This window comes from Anas platyrhynchos, chromosome 10 (assembly GCF_047663525.1).
Source record: "Anas platyrhynchos isolate ZD024472 breed Pekin duck chromosome 10, IASCAAS_PekinDuck_T2T, whole genome shotgun sequence".
Taxonomy (NCBI): Eukaryota; Metazoa; Chordata; class Aves; order Anseriformes; family Anatidae; genus Anas; species Anas platyrhynchos.
Genome location: NC_092596.1, coordinates 22,533,650 through 22,551,172, shown reverse-complemented (window position 1 = coordinate 22,551,172; position 17,523 = coordinate 22,533,650). Strand labels below are relative to the sequence as shown.

General features: G+C 34.4%; 1 protein-coding gene across 3 annotated transcripts in view; it reads left to right on the top strand.

Annotated features, from left to right (window-relative positions):
- Positions 1 to 17,523, top strand: part of LOC101797884 (connector enhancer of kinase suppressor of ras 2) — a 174,912-nt gene that overhangs the window by 105,152 nt on the left and 52,237 nt on the right. For all 3 annotated transcript variants that reach the window (XM_013092026.5, XM_013092027.5, XM_021266824.4), the window contains exons 9-11: positions 8,506 to 8,652; positions 13,402 to 13,535; positions 14,114 to 14,319. In XM_013092026.5, coding sequence (XP_012947480.3) covers positions 8,506 to 8,652; positions 13,402 to 13,535; positions 14,114 to 14,319 — 487 coding nt within the window. The remainder of the gene's footprint in view (positions 1 to 8,505; positions 8,653 to 13,401; positions 13,536 to 14,113; positions 14,320 to 17,523) is intronic.

Below are 17,523 nucleotides of genomic sequence, written 5' to 3'. Positions count from 1 at the left end.
TGCTTTTTTTTTTTTTTTTTTTTTAATAAAACAGCGCAAGAAACTTGGTAAATAAGTTACATGTTCTAAAATCCAATGACATTAGCTCTTTTTCTTTTACCCTACCAGTAGCAACAGGCACTAGTTCTTGCCTGTTGGCAAAAAATGGAATGCCTTGTGGAGTTTTTCTTTCCTCTCCTATGAAATTAAACAGAAGCGCTGAATATACCACTGTGCATTTATTTGCTTACAAAAATAATAATTACACCTCAAGTTCTGTGAATAGTATTTTCTGCTGCTTAGATGAAATAAAAGGAAAGTAAATTTCATTTTGTCTTAACATTAACTAACGTTGTTTTATGGATGGGATGCGATTCTTTAGTCAGAGAATTGGGACTGTCGTGCAGTGAAAATAGGGTGAAATTAAAGATAAGTTTGTCTGTGGCCAAGAAATATTTGTTTCTTTCAAATTTCCATAATAAGAATAGTAGAGAATATAAGACAAAGAGAAGAAACCCAGTCATAACAAATATATATATGTACATCCATTCTCAGGATGGAAGCAAAGCTGATAAATTAAAGCCAAATCATCTGCATATGTTTACTGAAGGGACTGACACTTTCATTGCAACTTGCTAAGGAAAGATTTTTAATGAGTTGTCTGCTTTAGGATAACATTGTACATGTATGCTGTGGAAGCATAAGGAGGCAAACTTACTAGTCAATACTATGCAAGGTTTTACAGGTAATTTAGAGGATTATAAAGGATAACTAAAGACTTTAAGAAAATGGAATGTTAGATGAATTACAGTATAAGTTTATGAATTTTTTTTTTAATGTTCTACCTTTGATAATTTTTTCAAACAGAAATCTTCCAGATCCAAACAAGTATTGATCTAGCTGTCTGAACAGATATAGATGTTCGATTTACTTTCGTATACAAAAGTGTTAGGTAAACTAGGGAGAATAGTTCAGAAAAATGAAAACCTTTTTCTTTTTTAGGATTAGAATTTGAAGGTCATTTGATAGGACAGAGAGCAATAATAATGCTTTTAGTAATTCATGTTGAAAGCTAAATGTTACTCAGGAGCAGCTGGCAAGAATCCTGAAGTCAGAATGTAGTAATTAATCCCAAATCAACTCATCACCATGGAGGTGATGTGACTGAAAATGGCAAAGATGAACTTGGAATTAATCAGGAACATGTTTCCAGGAGAAACAGAGTTTTAATACCATTGTCTTGACATTGGTAATATCTTGTCTGAAATACTGTGTGATGTTCAGGTCATTTGCAGTCATCAAAGGTGAATTTGTGTAAGAACATTTGCAAATGTAATGGGGTAAAAAGGAAAATGTATTGAAGGATTTTTTTATTTTTTTTAAAGGATTTAAATTTTGGTTACCCAGCCAGCTAGGTCTATAGGCTATACAGACCAGGAAGGGTAATAACTGTTTAAGGAAGAGAACAACACTGTGGAAGAGCAAGCATCCATATGAACATCTGTAAGAAAAGTTGTGGTGAAAGCTGAGAGGTCTGACTAGGATGGTGACTGAAGAACTGATGAATACGATTAAGTTACAGCTGCCTACAACTATGTAGAAGGGATAACAAAAGGATGTAGTAGCCTAGAACAGCTCTTTCAGTTCAAACACATTTGCTTTGTTGTGTAAGGTGTTTGTTATGTTATGTCTAAATAGCCATTATTTTAAAATAATGGGGATGCATTTTCATAGTTGATAGGTTCATTATTTGGAATGAAGGATGCTCTGTAAATACATGAGCCACAGCCTCATGCCCTTTCATACTGCTCATTGTCTGTCAAATTGTGTACTTCGAAATTAGCATGAACACTCTTTGGATTTATAAAAATGTCTAAATCCCTGTTGCTGGTAGGTTGTATTCTGAATCCCATTCATAGAAATCTGAGTCTTCTAAAAGAGAAGATACAAAGTCAAGAGCCCTGCAACAATTAATAATTTCCAGCACTAATTTATTGATGTTAAGATATTTATTGAATTAATATTCCAGATGTATGTGTGTTGAATTGGAAATTTGAGTCTTAATGGGTGCTCACTTTAGATGGAGGTAAATCTGTAGCCGTGGTGATAGGTCATACGATCTGTGTTTCAGCACACTGTGTTGTGAAATGCAAGTAGGAAAAGGAGAGATAAAAACTGAACAAGAGATGTCATGACAATTACAACTTCTTCCCCCCAAAAAAGTCATTTGGTTCGCAAAGAAATTTCCATGTATCACTGAATCTCAGGATTCTGCCTTTCAAAAAGGCTTAGTAACAGTGTCTTCTAGTAGCACATTTTGCATCATCTTGGAATCTTGCTGCATTTCTCTGTTATTTAATGAAAATAACTGTAAGATAATAGATAAATGTTGGTATTTCCATCATCAATTATTTTTAGTAACACTAAGGATATTAATGAGGAGAGTGAATCAGCTACAGGTGTTAATGATGAGCTTTCCAATCAGTGACAGAAAGTCTTATGATCTCGCAGCACATTTTTGTTTAATAATAATTTCTGATTTCCATGTTAATGAAACTAATTCCCGTGATAAATTCCCTAGCATGGGCAGTATTGTAAGGCAAAGTGAATTACCAACAGACTTAACATACAAAAGATGACTGTTTCTTTAACAACAAGTTGAGTTTGCTCATCTCTCCCTCCTCCCCGTTTTTTTTTTTTAGTTTTTTTTTTTTTATGAAAATATGAAGAAAGGTCATACAGTTAATATTCAAGTAAATATCCAGATGGGTTTGCTTATGTATTGAAAGAGCCTTGAGGGGAAACATCTGTCCTGGTTCATGTAGGGGTTAGGTCCTACTGGAGTCAAAGCAAAATTACTTGTTTGCAGGTGGTGTGCAATATCGTATGTTCTAGTTATTTAGTAAATACCATTCTGTACAATTGATTTCCAGATCAAATGCCCAGCAACACAGTTCTTAAACTCATTTTTAGTTTACGCTCTGTCTCTTTCCATCCTAGGTAAGATTAAAGCTGGGCAAATGATACAGTGAGTTTAATGTGCATAACTCTCAGAAATACATGGAGGTTTAGCCTACCTTCCTTCTGGCAGGTGTACTATGTATTTTTGTATTTCTTGGAAGTTTTTCTTTTTTTTTTTTTCAGAGTCCCAGTCAGTACTTAGAGTTTTACAAAACAGTGAAGGAATTGAAGAATCACATTTATGCTTTATCCCCAGAATTTTCAGGAAAAACAGAGAAATGAATATAGATATTCTGTCCACTAAGCACTCAGAGTTCCACTCTGAGTTGTTTTCTAAATTTGTACCATGACAAATACACATAATGAGTTTTGAGGAAATCAGCATGGAGGTAAATAACTGTGGTGGTGGTTTTTACCACTGGAATCCTTTGATAAGCCTCAATGTGTTCAACAGTCCTGCTGTTTTTTCAGTTCCTTTTATAGGTGAGTATGTCATGGATTTAATGCCTATGCAATCATCCACAAATGCAGTGTTTAGTGTTTTCAGATTTTGTTGTTGTTGTTGTCGTCTATAATGTTATGAATTTTTAATGTTAGTTTATTTTTCATACAGATCATCTGTCAATCATCATCAGCCAGATAGCCTTTATTTTAAAAAAGGAGAAAAGGTGCTTGTCCAGCATGAACACGGTTTGGATGTATAAAAATGCTCAAATCCCTACTGCTGGTGGGATGTGTTCTGAATCACATTCAGACAAATCTAGATCTTCTAAATGAGAAGGAAAAAGCCATTACTGGGGGACTCTAAAGAAGATATTGAAGAACAAGAAGACAAACTAGTTTACTGTGGGTTAATGAGCAAGCTTTGTTTTTCTGCATATACTACTTATGCAGTCCCAACTACAAAATCATCAGTTTTAGGTATACAAAATTACTATAGCATTCTGGATATTTATATCATTATAATTTTACGGTAAAGAAATTTAGCACCATAGGGACTAAAATCTTTTAGTTATTGTTTTCGAAGTTACCATATATTGCACTTTCCACTAATTAACTTACTTGTACTTTCTATGAGAAAATTAATTCTTTAAAATAGACTGCAGTAATACATTTTTTCCCCTGGAGCCGTTTTTTCTACACTGCTGATGTACAAAGCAATAAAAATTATCGATTGAACAATCCTAAATGTAAACTACCAAAAAAAAAATTAAACTTCTGCCTGCCTCTTACCTTATTCAGTGAGTTATATTCATCTCTGTTTCTTTTATGTTTAACATCTAAATTAAAGAGTATTTTCTTTGGACTAACATTAAGTCAATTGTATTTTTAGCCAGTGAGTAAGAGACTCTCATCTTTTCTCTTTACAAACTGTATATTACTGTGGCGGTAATTTTCATTGCTGGCATCTGACAGTATTTTGCACATTCTTTGGGTTATGAACGAGGATTACAGCAGCCGTGTGACTTTCCACACTCTAATTTGTAGGTCTGATTTACAAAGAGAACAAATATATGGAAATAGCGTGTTGTATTACAATATGCAAATCTGTTTAGCAGAGAACATGCACCATGACTAGACCTTTACTGTGCCGTGCAAAGAGAACATAACAATGCCCTGAATTTGTTGATTTGAGTGTAATGGATATCCTAATTGCTCCAATTTCATTTATTCAGGAAAATAAAGCATCATGCTAGTCTTTTTTTCCTTCATTAATCTAATTTACATGTTAACTTTTATTACCGAGTGAAATATCTTAACCCATACTGTAGAACCTGATTAACTGAATGGTAAAATCTTTAAAGTAGCAAAAAAACGTTTTGCTGAACACATCTCACCACAGCTAGAAGCCAGTAATTGCAATTAAAGACTGTTTAAGAATAAATGTCAAAATCTGTCTGAAGGACTGGTTTTCAACTAAGATTTTTAATCCACTGTAATGACTTCTATTTTCACAAAGATATTTTTAGTAATACAATTTATAATAACATGTCCAAATTCCTAAGAGCATTTTATCATAGCCTAGTAGTAATGATTGCAGACTGCTCTTTAATAGATCTTGCTATTTAATGGTTTTGTCATTAAGGTTCTCATTGGAATAATTTATCATTAGCTTAATTATTTATCATTCTTATCTAAAAGGAGCACACAAAACTCCAAAGGCTTCAGCATTCTGAAAATTACAGCAATCTATAAAAATCAAAAATAGTCCGTCCACTTTTAAATTTAAAATTCAGCAAAATATATGTGTGTATTTCTACATAAATATCCTGTCATGTTATAAGCAAAGTGCAAACCAGAAGCATTTGTATGGAATGGAAGTTGAGATATTTCTGTTTAGTTGTGGTCTGTTTGTGACCAGTGCATTTTTAGAAAGTTTTCAGTAAACCAGCAACGTTAAAAATAGAATAGAACTGTAAAGAGCTATTAAAATGCTTTTTAGCACTATGAGACATATACAGTGCTTTCCAAGCCAAATGTTCACACTTGGGATCCGGGCTTCGGCCCACTGTAGAAATCAGGTATAAACTGTGAAGTTCTAGCTAAACTTCTCTCAGACCTTTGTGAGAGGATTTGAACCTCCACCTTCATGTATTATCAATTATCTTCCTCTAAAAGGAAGTAATTATAAATGGTACGTGATATAATATGCTGATACATGTAGACTGCACTGATTCTGAACACTTAAATCTATTTTTTTAATATTTTATTTTTAATAGTAGTGGGAATACACATTTCGGTCATGTTACCATGAACCTGCCAGTTAAGCATAGTCAAGGGGCATAGCAAATATAATGGCACCAAAGGCTCTCATACACTTGTACAGCTCCAGCTCTTGGATTCCCTAAAGCTTTTTATTCGTAATAGCTCACTTCAAGGCTGCCACAGTTCAGCCTCAGTAAGGTTGTCGTTGCAGAAATGCTGTTCACGCACAGTGCTCTGATTCCTAAGAGCTGTGGTCGTTTTTTTCTAATCATGAGTAACCTACAACAGGCCTTTACTATGGTCCTTTATTAACACAATAAAAATCTGCTGTGTTTGGAATAGAAAATGGTGGGAAGAGTTTAATACAGGCTACTTTTAGAGCTGCTGAGAGCTCAGCTTTTCTGTAAAAGAAAATTACTTTTGCAGGACATATTCCATGCAGGATTGGATCCATACTGCTTTGTTTAGCAGAACTGGGGGAGAAGGTGACCATCAGTGTTCAGGTTAAAGCCTGACTCGCTTCAGTAACATCCTGCACCTATTCACTTTTCTTCAGCAGCAAATCTAGAAATCAAATCTGAATTGCAGAAAATGTGATTTAAAAAAGGCTAGGAAAGTCCTCCCAGAGTCCTCCCTATAAATATTTCTGCAGGCCTTGCTGTTTCACACAGCTAAATGTGAACCAGTAACCTCATTGTCACTTACAAGAGGTCATTCTTTCTAGTAACTCCTTTCTATATAGGCTTGCTCTTGTAATTTGAGTTATTTCCCAGTAATAACAAGGTGAGACTAAGTGGGGGAGATAGCTGTGCTTTAGAAGACAAATAGGGATAATTTTTCAGAAGCTTTTTTTCTGGGTTTTGTGTGTGCGTTTGTTGGCATGTCCCCTAGCCACGACCTGTGGCTTTGGACCAAGCTCTCAGGTTATATGTGAGGAACTATGAGACTATAGTCATACCATTTTTCTCATGTCAGTGGAAGAGAGACAAATTTCAAAAATCGTGGTGTAGGAGTGGTTATCTAGAAAAGGTCACAAGTATGTTGACACAAAATGCAATATTCAGAGGGGAACGTTAACAAATCCTTTGAGCATTGCAATGCTTACGTTGGTACTAATTTGGATATTGCTTTGGGTAGAATCATAGAACATCTTGAGTTGGAAGGGACCCAGAAGTCCAACTGCTAGCACCACACAGATACATTGTTTTGAGTCTAATATTAAAGAAACTTCAATAATACAGTTACTCGAGTTGAATGATAATGCATTTTGAAATGCTAAATGATAGGAATTTCTTAATTTCTTCACAGTGAACAAGCTAAAACATCAGTTGCAGAAAGGGAAGGCAAAAAGACTGCTGAACCTATGGAGCCAAATTTATTCTCTTATTTAAACTAGCACAATTTTGCTGATTTTAGTGGTGTAATCAGGAAGAAAGATTGGTTAAATTTTAGAAAAATGTTAATTCGCATGAATTTCACTTTCTCTTCTGAATGTACGTATCTGGCTGTTTTGATACATATTTTTCCTGTTGTATGCTGATGCACATCAGAAAAATGTGTTCAGGAGCACATAACTTTGTAAAACTAGCTTTAGTGTAAACACCATTACATATGCCTTTATATTATGCAGTTTTAAAACCTCTTCAATCATTCGGGATAATAGGATAGTGTAAACATTAATGAATAAAAAAATCTCATAAAATTTTAATTTTGTTTTCATGTATAACCATGTCATGGCAAATCAATATTCAAATAATCAAGAAGATCAAGAAATGTCTCTAAATAGCTTTTAGTGACAGTCATGTATGAAACCCTTCCAGTGTTATGATGTTCTTTTTTTTATGACTATGTTTAGACTTTATGATAACTTGAAGTATTCAGCTCTATCCAGGGTCTGTTTGAATAAATCAAGTAAACAGTAATTTATCCTCAGTTCAGATCTTAAATGTGTTATGTATGATAATATAGCATAGTCTGTCTTTCTACTCAACAGTGAGGGCTTGAACTAAGGATCCAGACTGAAACTATTCCATGACTGCTAGTATTTGGCTAACAGAGAACGCAAAGTTTTCTGTCTCCAAGGTCATGAAAAATATTCTTTCTATTTGTCTATAATGGTCACTTTGAAAAGTTAGGAGATTTGTTATAATTTTTTTTTTTTTCACTGATAGACATTAGGAATAAAATCAAATTCATCTCACAGGGTGCTCTGAGAGAAGTGGAACTAGTAAATCCTTTAGGAAAGGATTACCTTTGGTCTTTGTCCATTGGCTCATCATCATGTCTTCCTGTAAAATACCTGCCTCCTCTTATTCCTTGTCCTATCTCCCTGCCCTCTTTTTCAGTAATGCTTTCACTACCTGGGGAAAATAATAATACTAATACTAATATTGCGTCTGTTCAGAAGCAAAATACACATGGAATGGCTATCCAGTCAACCATTTTGTATAAAAAGGGAGTTTTGCTTCTCTTTCTCTGAGGGGTATTAATTTGGGCCTTTGCAAAATCACTTGCTGAAACCTGTGTGGCACTTGTTATGCCCTAACTATTTTTGAAACATCAGTTCTACTTGCAAACTTGATTTAAAATGTACAATGACCTCACAGATTATCTAAAGGGAGACAGTGTTCACTTATGCCTTATTTTGTTGAGAAACCTAGCAAAAAGAAATAACAAAAATAACCCAGCTTCAGCAGTAGCATTTCAGTCCAACAGAATTAATCAGAAACTCTTTATAAAAACTGCTTATGTTCAGAAAGAGCAGGCTGTAATACACCTTCCCAGCTAATAGAAGAGTTCCTTCACATGTAAAGTTAAATGGAAAGCTTTCAAAATTCAATTATGGAATTTTTTCTTAAGGTTGGCTGGCAGCTGAAGAACCTAGTAAATGCACTGCGGGAAGACCCAAATGGAGTGATTTTAACCTTGAAAAAACGTCCTCAGAATACTCTGGTTTCTGCTCCTGCCCTTCTGAAAAACGTGAGGTGGAAGCCTCTTGCGCTTCAGGTAAGAAGGCTGCTGCAACTCTGGTGTCATGGCAAATTCTTTCCACTAATAAAGGAAATCTCTAGAGTTGTTCCTTCTGATGGGGTGAACAGGAACCTCTTAAAAGCCCTATTTCCTTTGAAAAACAGTGCTAAGTTTGTGTGGCAATATGTGTCAATAAGGTTGTTTTCCTCTGTTTTTCCCTGAATTTGGTAACCACAGGAATTCACAAAAGGAAAGAACATCTATGAATAATACTGCTAAGAAAGTAAGCAGCCAAAGATTCAGTAGTTTTCTTTGGCTAGCAAAGGCCTCCCCTTGCCTCTCCTTCTTTCCATTATTTCACAACCTATCACAACTACTTGTTTTCACCAAGAGTGGTAGTCTTTTTGAATTTCAGGAAAAGTCTGCTTCTATCCTACATTTCTCCACAATTTGTTTTTGGTAGTGATGCTAATAGACCTTCTGACATTTCTGCATAAATATGCCTTGAAAACCTGTTGACATTTAAAGAAAAAAAATAAAAAATATAAAAAGAACATCACAGCTGGTTCTTCCTACATCAACATATGTTGTAGAAACAACAATAAAAAAGACTAACCTTAAACATGCATAGTCACTAACTTAAAAGCTTGCCTTCAGTAGTGACATTTTGTCTTTAATACTGTATAACATTCTGTAATAAGAGTATACACTTTCATAACATGGAAACTTTGTTGTTTTGCTTGATTCGCAAGATATGAGGATGTGTTTCTAAATGAATGGAACAAAGCAAACCCTAGAACCCTATGCAGACAAATTTCCTTACTGCCTGCCGCTTCCCGAATCTTTCATTCCCCAAAGTGCCTGCATCCTACACAGCTGCTTCACTTAAGCAGTTTGTGCAATCCCTGCAGCTCAGGAGTGCTGACACTTTGTTTCACTGCCATCTTTCCTTTCTCTGTGCTACCTTTTCTGGGTGAACTTCATATGAAGCCTCCAGAGGTAGCAAAATGGAAATTGCACTTGTAACAGTGCTTCCATAGAGATCCTCTCCTTATATTATTATATTAAAGAATTTGAATTCACAAGAATCACAAATTCAGGAAGCTTTATTGGTATGAAACCAATATCTGTTCTATAAATGACTTGATATTTTCAACAAAACTTGTCATCCTTCGTCATGGTACACAGATAAATGAAAGTGCACCAAGCTATTTTTGTGGATTTATCAACAATTTCTATTTTTGTGATGTGTTCTCTTCTGATGGCCCAGAGCCCCTGAGGAACAAAGGGTGCTTTAAGTGTGATTTTCACTTGGATGTTTCTTCTATGCCAAAAAACAGTAGTGAGGGATTTCAATAAACATATAAATCATCTCAGGAAATAAAAAGAGCACTGCCAATATTATTTCTTAAGGGTAGATTTTGTAATAAGTCATAAACTAACTTCAGGGTTTTGGCATTTTGTGGTCTTCTTTAGTCTTCATGCCACAGAAGTGAGCTCAAGTGATAGGACCTAGAAAAAAAATCCAAATGCAGTTCTCAGTTTTATCAGTTTCTTACCTCTATCTGAAATTATTTATTATTGTCATTAATGGCTTGGAACTAGCATGATTAGATTTCAAGATGACACCAAAGCTTGTGTTTCCTGGACAGCTGACCTAACAGCTTGATGCTGCTGAAAAACAGTGATCTCACTTCCCTTGCCCTGTTCTTGGCTGCCAAATGTCCTTGCCTTTGTCTGACTTTGGCATTGTTTAGATCCTCCAGATCAGTTTAATTCACTGAATTGGTAGGGAGGCTTCTGGTTTTGTTTATTTGTTTTTCTGGAGCTTTTTATCACTAATGGATTAAATTGGCACTCAGAGCATCAGAGGCTGACGGACTCTCAAAAAATAAGTGGAATACACTCTGCATAGACAGAAAGTTTTTTTACTTTAGACAAAAGTAACCAGCTGCATGAATGTAGGATATGGAATGACTGGCTAAGTAGCAATCTGTCAAAAAAGTCTGAGTTAAAGTAGATCAAAAACTGAAAAAAATTCAGCAAATGTCAGACTGTCACAAAAAAGGGTAACATAACACACCATGAAATAGAACACATGCAAAGCAATTCTTCCATCCTGATTTAGGACTGGTAAGGTTTAAACAGCAAATCTCTGAACAGTTTTTGACTACAAGCTTTCTTCCCTTACTAGCAGTTGTCTGATTTTCTTCTGTATTTTCCTTGTTACTTTATTGCTTAAGATGTAAGAAAATAAATATAGATATATCAAGATGAAGCAAACCTAAATCTTCTAGAAAAAACAGAGAGAAACATTTTCTTTTCTTTGCTTCCCTCCTCTGACATACTGTAGAAAGCAGGATCCTAGAGGAATCAGGCTATTAGCTACATTACCTAGGAAGTGACAGTCCTTTTTCTGAAGTCCCAGATATTGCATAGTCATTGATGGGAGATGTATAAAGTTCTTCTTTAGAATAATTAAAAATAGAATAATTTTAGAATAAATTTATTTAGAAGAAATCATGCAAACACTTTTGTACATAGCTACATGAAGTATCGTATGTGTACTATTTACAAATATGATGATTCTTTCACTAAATGCTAAAATGTAACTTATTTCTCATACAAAACCTATAAATATTTAATGAGAATATTTCTTCCTGTTACAAGTACTTGACCTGGAACATTAAACTTTTTATTGTTTTGCTTGAACTATAGAATCTGCTCTGTAGTGACATGAGTAGTAAAACTAGTCAAACAGTGATGGTTTTCTAATAATTCTTGCATAACAGAAAATGCACGTTATGCCCTGAAACTTTTTAAGTACCTTTAGAATAATTCTACTCAAGTAGCTCATTTCAGATTTTGAAAACTATATGCAATTTAAAAATATTTATAAATTCTATGACATTATGAGAAGGAAAATGACAAATCTGTTTAGATTAACTTGGAAATTAGGGTGCTGCCCATATACTTTCATGTCTCAGTAAGAAATGTCTTGGGCAAGGAAACTCTTGAAACACCTCACGCAAAGAAAATGTGGCAAATAGTTGTGTTTTGTTCTCCTAAATCTCTTCTTTTAGAGAAAATGATGAACAGTGAATCCCTTTTCTCCTTAGTGCCACTCATTATTTTTCCATCATATTCATGTGTTTCATTGTATTCTCTTACTCTGAGGACTAAAATTATTTACACACTTTAAAAGGTGTATATTTTAAGTTTCAAAAATTTATAAACCAGAAGACGAACACACTGTGAATGTACCAGTTCTTTTAGAGCACAGCTGTAGCAATTTGCCAGTATGTGAGAAATACTCATGTATTGTGAGTAATAATATTAAAGTTTCTGTTTCTTAGTTGTGAGTAGAAGTACTTTTATTGTTGAACATTCAGCCTTTCTTAATAGCAGCTTGTCCAATAGGCAATTAGCTGTCTGTATCACTAGCATGAATGAATCTGTTCCAACAAAAATGCCACACTGTAGGAATTCATAGGGTGATACGCAGTTACACAGCCCCATTTTCCCTTACCGCAGGCAATCCATGTAGAAGAGTGACGCCTGTGTATTTTCTGTGAATTCACCCATCAGGGGAATTCTGGGGATTGAGTTTATTCCTTCAAAGGAGAAAGCAGAGACTCAGTACCCCATCCTTAATCTTCATATTCCCTCAGAAGGTAAGGGATGTCGATGTTCAAGCCTATTGTTGCTGTATTCATGGGCTTTAGCAGCTTCCTGTATCTTGTCCTGCTGTTTTTTGCAGGATGGACTGGGGCCGTATGTTTGTTGTTTTGAATAGCACTTTTAAATAGATACACTACTTAATTATCCCCAATATTTGCAAAACACACTCAGGATCATAGCAATATATTTTGTTTCCAAAACAGTTTTTGTTTTTTTCCATTTGGCAAACAATTGTTTATTTCTGGTGAGGGTTGAATTTACCACTTATGTTTCAATTTTATTCTGGTATTGAAGCATTGCTTAATTATTTTCAAGTTTTTCAAACTTGCTAGACAAAATAAGGGGAAACAGATAGTATTTAGAACGTAAAAAGTAACTAAAGTGATAAAGAAGAATGGAAAGGAAAGATCTTATTTTCTGGGAATTATTCACAAGAGACTTGGTATAGGTAATTTCTCTCTGAAATTGGGTTTCTGATTGTCTGTTGGTAACAGTGATAATATATGTTTTGACCCATGGATAAAGTGGGTATCCAACTGCAGGTAAGTTGGAGGTTTACTAGAACATGTTCTGTTTAGTCTTTTTACTGTTATTGTCACTAGAAAATTGTTGAAATAGTGATTGTATGGTAAATGCAGTGGTTAATACTGTGTATAATGTAGTAGGTCTTAATTTCCAGACAAGGTATGAAAAAGACAGTCATGAATGAAACTTGTCATGGGCAGTGACTTTTTATCTATTTGTACTGATGAAAGAAACCCAAAACACTTGATCAGAGTAAGAGAGGTTTAACAGTAAAGCAGGGAAGACTCTAATTTGGACCCCTATGCAGACTGATGTTCTCAAGGAAAAATATCCTTAGCTGCTATTTAAAATCGCTTGTACTCGAAACACATAAAAGTATTCTCAAAGTTTATCTCTAGAAGACAGAAAGCCTTGCATTTGAAAAAAGATTAAAATTGGTCTTTGTAGTCTTCATCCAAAAATGGCTAATCCAAAAAGAGGTCATGATTTGTAAAATGGTGCTTGTTGATCTAAGTGTTGCTTGTAGCACTGAAAACATTAATTTGTTCTTCATGTGTTTGGGTTTTGTTTGTTTTACAGCCTGTAATTCCAACCAGTCCAACAAGCAGTTCTACAACACCAACAAGTACAATGGGCATGTCCTCCAAAATGGAGAACTCAGCGCTCCAAGATGTTTACATTCTTTCTCCTATGTCAGGACTTTATGGCCCCAGGTATTTACTTCCTACAGAATGTGAGCTTTTGAAAAAAAAAAAAATAATAATAATAATAATTACATTTTAAATAACTAGACCAATAAAAGTAAACAAAATAAAAATGCCCAAACCCATATATTTAGTAAAATTAAGAGTTAGAATTGCATTAAATAACGTATCTTTGTTTTGAGAAATTTTTACCTTTGATTTAGCTAGATACAGGTTGAGCAAAACCTGGTTTGGGTCCTAAACTAGAAAACCACTTAAAGAAGTCTTTAATCATTTATTTTGACTTACGCTTTTGTGACCACATGTAGCTTATTCTCAAGCATGCATTTTTGCAACAGAAATCCTTGCCATCTCATGTTACACCAATTACTTATGCTTCCTTTCAAATAGTAGAAAACTTCTGAATAGCTATGTTTATTTCATTAATTTATATTTGTTGAAACTGAAACTCTTAAAAAGTTCTCATATATAGCAATTCAATTACATTACTTTTTTAATTTGTAGTGCTTGGGTTAGATAGTTGTTACACTTTAGTTTTTTCATAAAATGCTTAATTTCCCTGCAATCTTCTGGCTTGCAATTTTTAGGGATGAAATTGGAATAATGTCTTGTGATGACATCAGCAAATTTGGGAAATCTGGAATGAAAGGCTCTGAGTCTCCAAGTTATTTTCTGGAACATGAGAGTGGTAAATACTACACCTTAATTGAAGGTGAAGGCCATGCTTTGGGCTCTGAGTATGAGAGAAGCAGAGCTACAGGAGTGCGGAGAAGAGAAAAAACACCCACTCATGGTAGGCTTGGTTTCTTTAACATTTTTTGATTGACTGGATTTAGAAATTGTACTATGAATGCTATAGCACCCCCAAATATCTGTCATTTTTTGTTAGATCATGACCTGTTGGCTCTGAATTTCAGACAAAAGTTTATGTGAAGGAATAATTAATACAAATACAATCTAATGTTCAGGATCAGGATTATAGAAGTTATAAATTATTTTATTGTGCAGTTCTTACTTAAAATTTGGAATAATATTTGAGTTCACATTACTTGGGTAGATAGCATTTTGATTTACCAGCTTTTATTCTGAAGCTCTTTGAGATTATTCTGGTTGTAACAGTCTAGGATGTTATTCTTTAATGAAGGGCCTGAAAAGACGTGGTATTAAAGTACCTGTAAGACATAAGGTCTACCAAATTCAGCACTGTGTTAAATAGACATATCAGTGTATTCTCCATGTATTTGAGTGGTGTTATTTTTGAGGCAGTAAGTTATTTTTGTAAAGTTTACAGAATTTTAAGATAAAAGATTTATTATAAATCTGTAGTAGCATGTGATTTTGGTGGAGCAAATGGCATTTCCATGCCTCAGAGAAAGGCATGACAGCTCCTTTTGGTCATAATGTTCCCTGAGACTAGGTTCTGCCTTTTGATCAATTTATATGTTGCCATCAATAAGTACTTCATTCACCTACTCTGAAGCTAAAGGTTTTTTCCTTTCTCTTGTTTTGTTAAAAAATGTATATATATATATTTTGGAGGGGTCTTTGATAGCTGGAAAAGGGAAAATATTTCACAGGCTCACAGTAGTAAAGAAAAATGTGTCTGTGAAGAACACAGGTAATGAAAACATGCTGCAGTTCAAAGGAGAGAACACCAGAGGCAGTTAATAGTGGAAGATTCAGTAACAGGTGAAACGGAACAGCTGGGGAGGGGATTTTTAAGCACTCTGGACACTGATGCTGTTGTTCTGTCTTAAAACTGGTTTAGTCTGGTGTAGGATTTGATACCATGATGTTATTAAATGTGGGTTCCCTGCTCTTTCAATTGTTGGCACTTAGAGACTCTGTGGCTTTTTCTTTCTGTTCTCAGACTGAGGTGTTCTTTCCACCATAAATGTTAGAAGAGGGTGCAACTGAGGGCCACAGGTGCCAGAACACATTTTAATAGTTAAGATGTACAAGTGTGTTGTTCCACTGTCAATAAATCTGTTTGCTGAGGTTTTCTTATTACTTTCATATGTATTTTGAATGTATTACATACATACATCTGTGGCATAGTTTACTTAATCTATCTGGGTTAAGCTCTAAACTACATTTACATCTTAGCCTTTTGGCTAAGATCAACATATGAGTGATGCTTACATCATTTCACCTGCTGTTTTTGGAGTTGGGAGGGTATATTCCAGTCTAAAAATGTGGCAGCTACAAGTGTACAAAAAATTACGTCAAGTGCAATGATTAATCACTGTAGAGTTCCCTAGCAAATGACATCCAGTTTCCTAAGTGTTGCACTGTTCTTTTCATTCCAATAGTTTGAAAGCAATCCTGGCTTAGGTGTGGCCAGGATCATGTTTATGTACATGATCATGTTTATTTATATGACTATATTTCTTCAGAATAGAGAAATTTTAACAGATTTTTGTTACAAGTAAAACATTTTTAGTAAGTTGTACAGCCATATACTTGATGCTTATATGAGCTGTAACCAGGTCAACACCAAACAGTAGGACTCCATCTTAAGTACAGTAACATTGTCTTTATCTCCCTGATATGCAACATGGTTCTAGAATAAAATTAGAATGAAAGAGAAACATTAACAGTGATGGAAATTGGAGCCAGATGGATGTATTTGGCTTGCTTAAAATCGTGCTGCATAATGATTTCAAATTTAAGACATTGGGCTCTGCAACTAATCCCAATAATATGCCAGTGTCTTGTGTTTATGATAGAGAGTTCTGTGTGATTTTCCCTAACTATGTGACATTGAAAATCTAGAAGGAATCTGATTTACAAATCTCAGGAATACATTTTAGTAGCTTTTAAAACAATAGTTAAACCAGATATTTTTTTTCTTAACTACAGATTATATTGATCTGATAATTAACAGATTTCCAAATCCAAATTCTGTTCTACTATAGTGTACATTTTTAATTTTTGACTTTAAAATGTACATTTGAATCATGAAAGTGACTGTATGTCTCTGGAAAGACATGATTTCTGGTGGGTCTAAGAAACATGCATCTGATGCTGGAGCCGGGTAGCCATGGGCTAAGTAGGAAAAATAAGAGTTCTGAAGTCTTTCATGGTTGAACAGATGCTTTCATTATTGCTAGGACTCACACAAACTGCAGCTCAAAAATTCCTGCCAGGGATTTTCCAGAATTAAAGTGATTATTACAAACCAGTTTCTGTTGCAGCTGGTGGTAAGTGGAAGAATATTCAGGAAAATGAGACCCTCAGTACTGATAATATATGCAAAATCAATGGAGGCAAAGAAGCCCATTTTTTCCAAACATTTGTCAAAATTAAGTCTTTATTTATCATGACTGCAGTGCATTTTGTTTTTTTTTTTTTCAAGGCTTATCATCTCATATTAGTCTTGATTCCAACATGCTCTGGTATTTAGAGTTCTTGTGGCAATGCAGATCAAATCTCCTCTGTTTGTGTTACAGGCAAAAACATCATAAATCAGTATTTTTCCTTTCAATTTCTACTACTATACACAAAGATTTTCCAGTTCTCTGATTAATATTCAAGTTGCACTGTTAAAACCAGTTTATATATAGGCTACAGGTATTTGGGAAAGAACTTGCAATTAAAAATAATATGCAAAATCTCTTTTTTTCTTTGTTCAACTTGTATGTTTCCCATCCAAAATTCATATCTTTAATGTTGATCATGCTGCAGCATCTCAGATTTATGTGTAACAAATCTCATCAGGGTTTCAGGCTTTCCTCCTCTTGAACAGAAATACTGCTAAGCTTTTTTGTTGATCTCCACTTGTTATGTGCATTTCTAGTTTCATATTGTTTGTTGTTGCTTTTTTTAAAATTTGAAATCCTTACTTATTCTCATTCTTTTCTATATTACTGGGTCTTACTTTTGTTTGATTTGTTGTTTTTTAATTATTTTTCCTTGTCCATATTGTTCTTCTAAAACTCGATTAGGAGTCGAGTAATAAATTTGCATTTAAAGGTTGTATCGACTTTTAGGCACA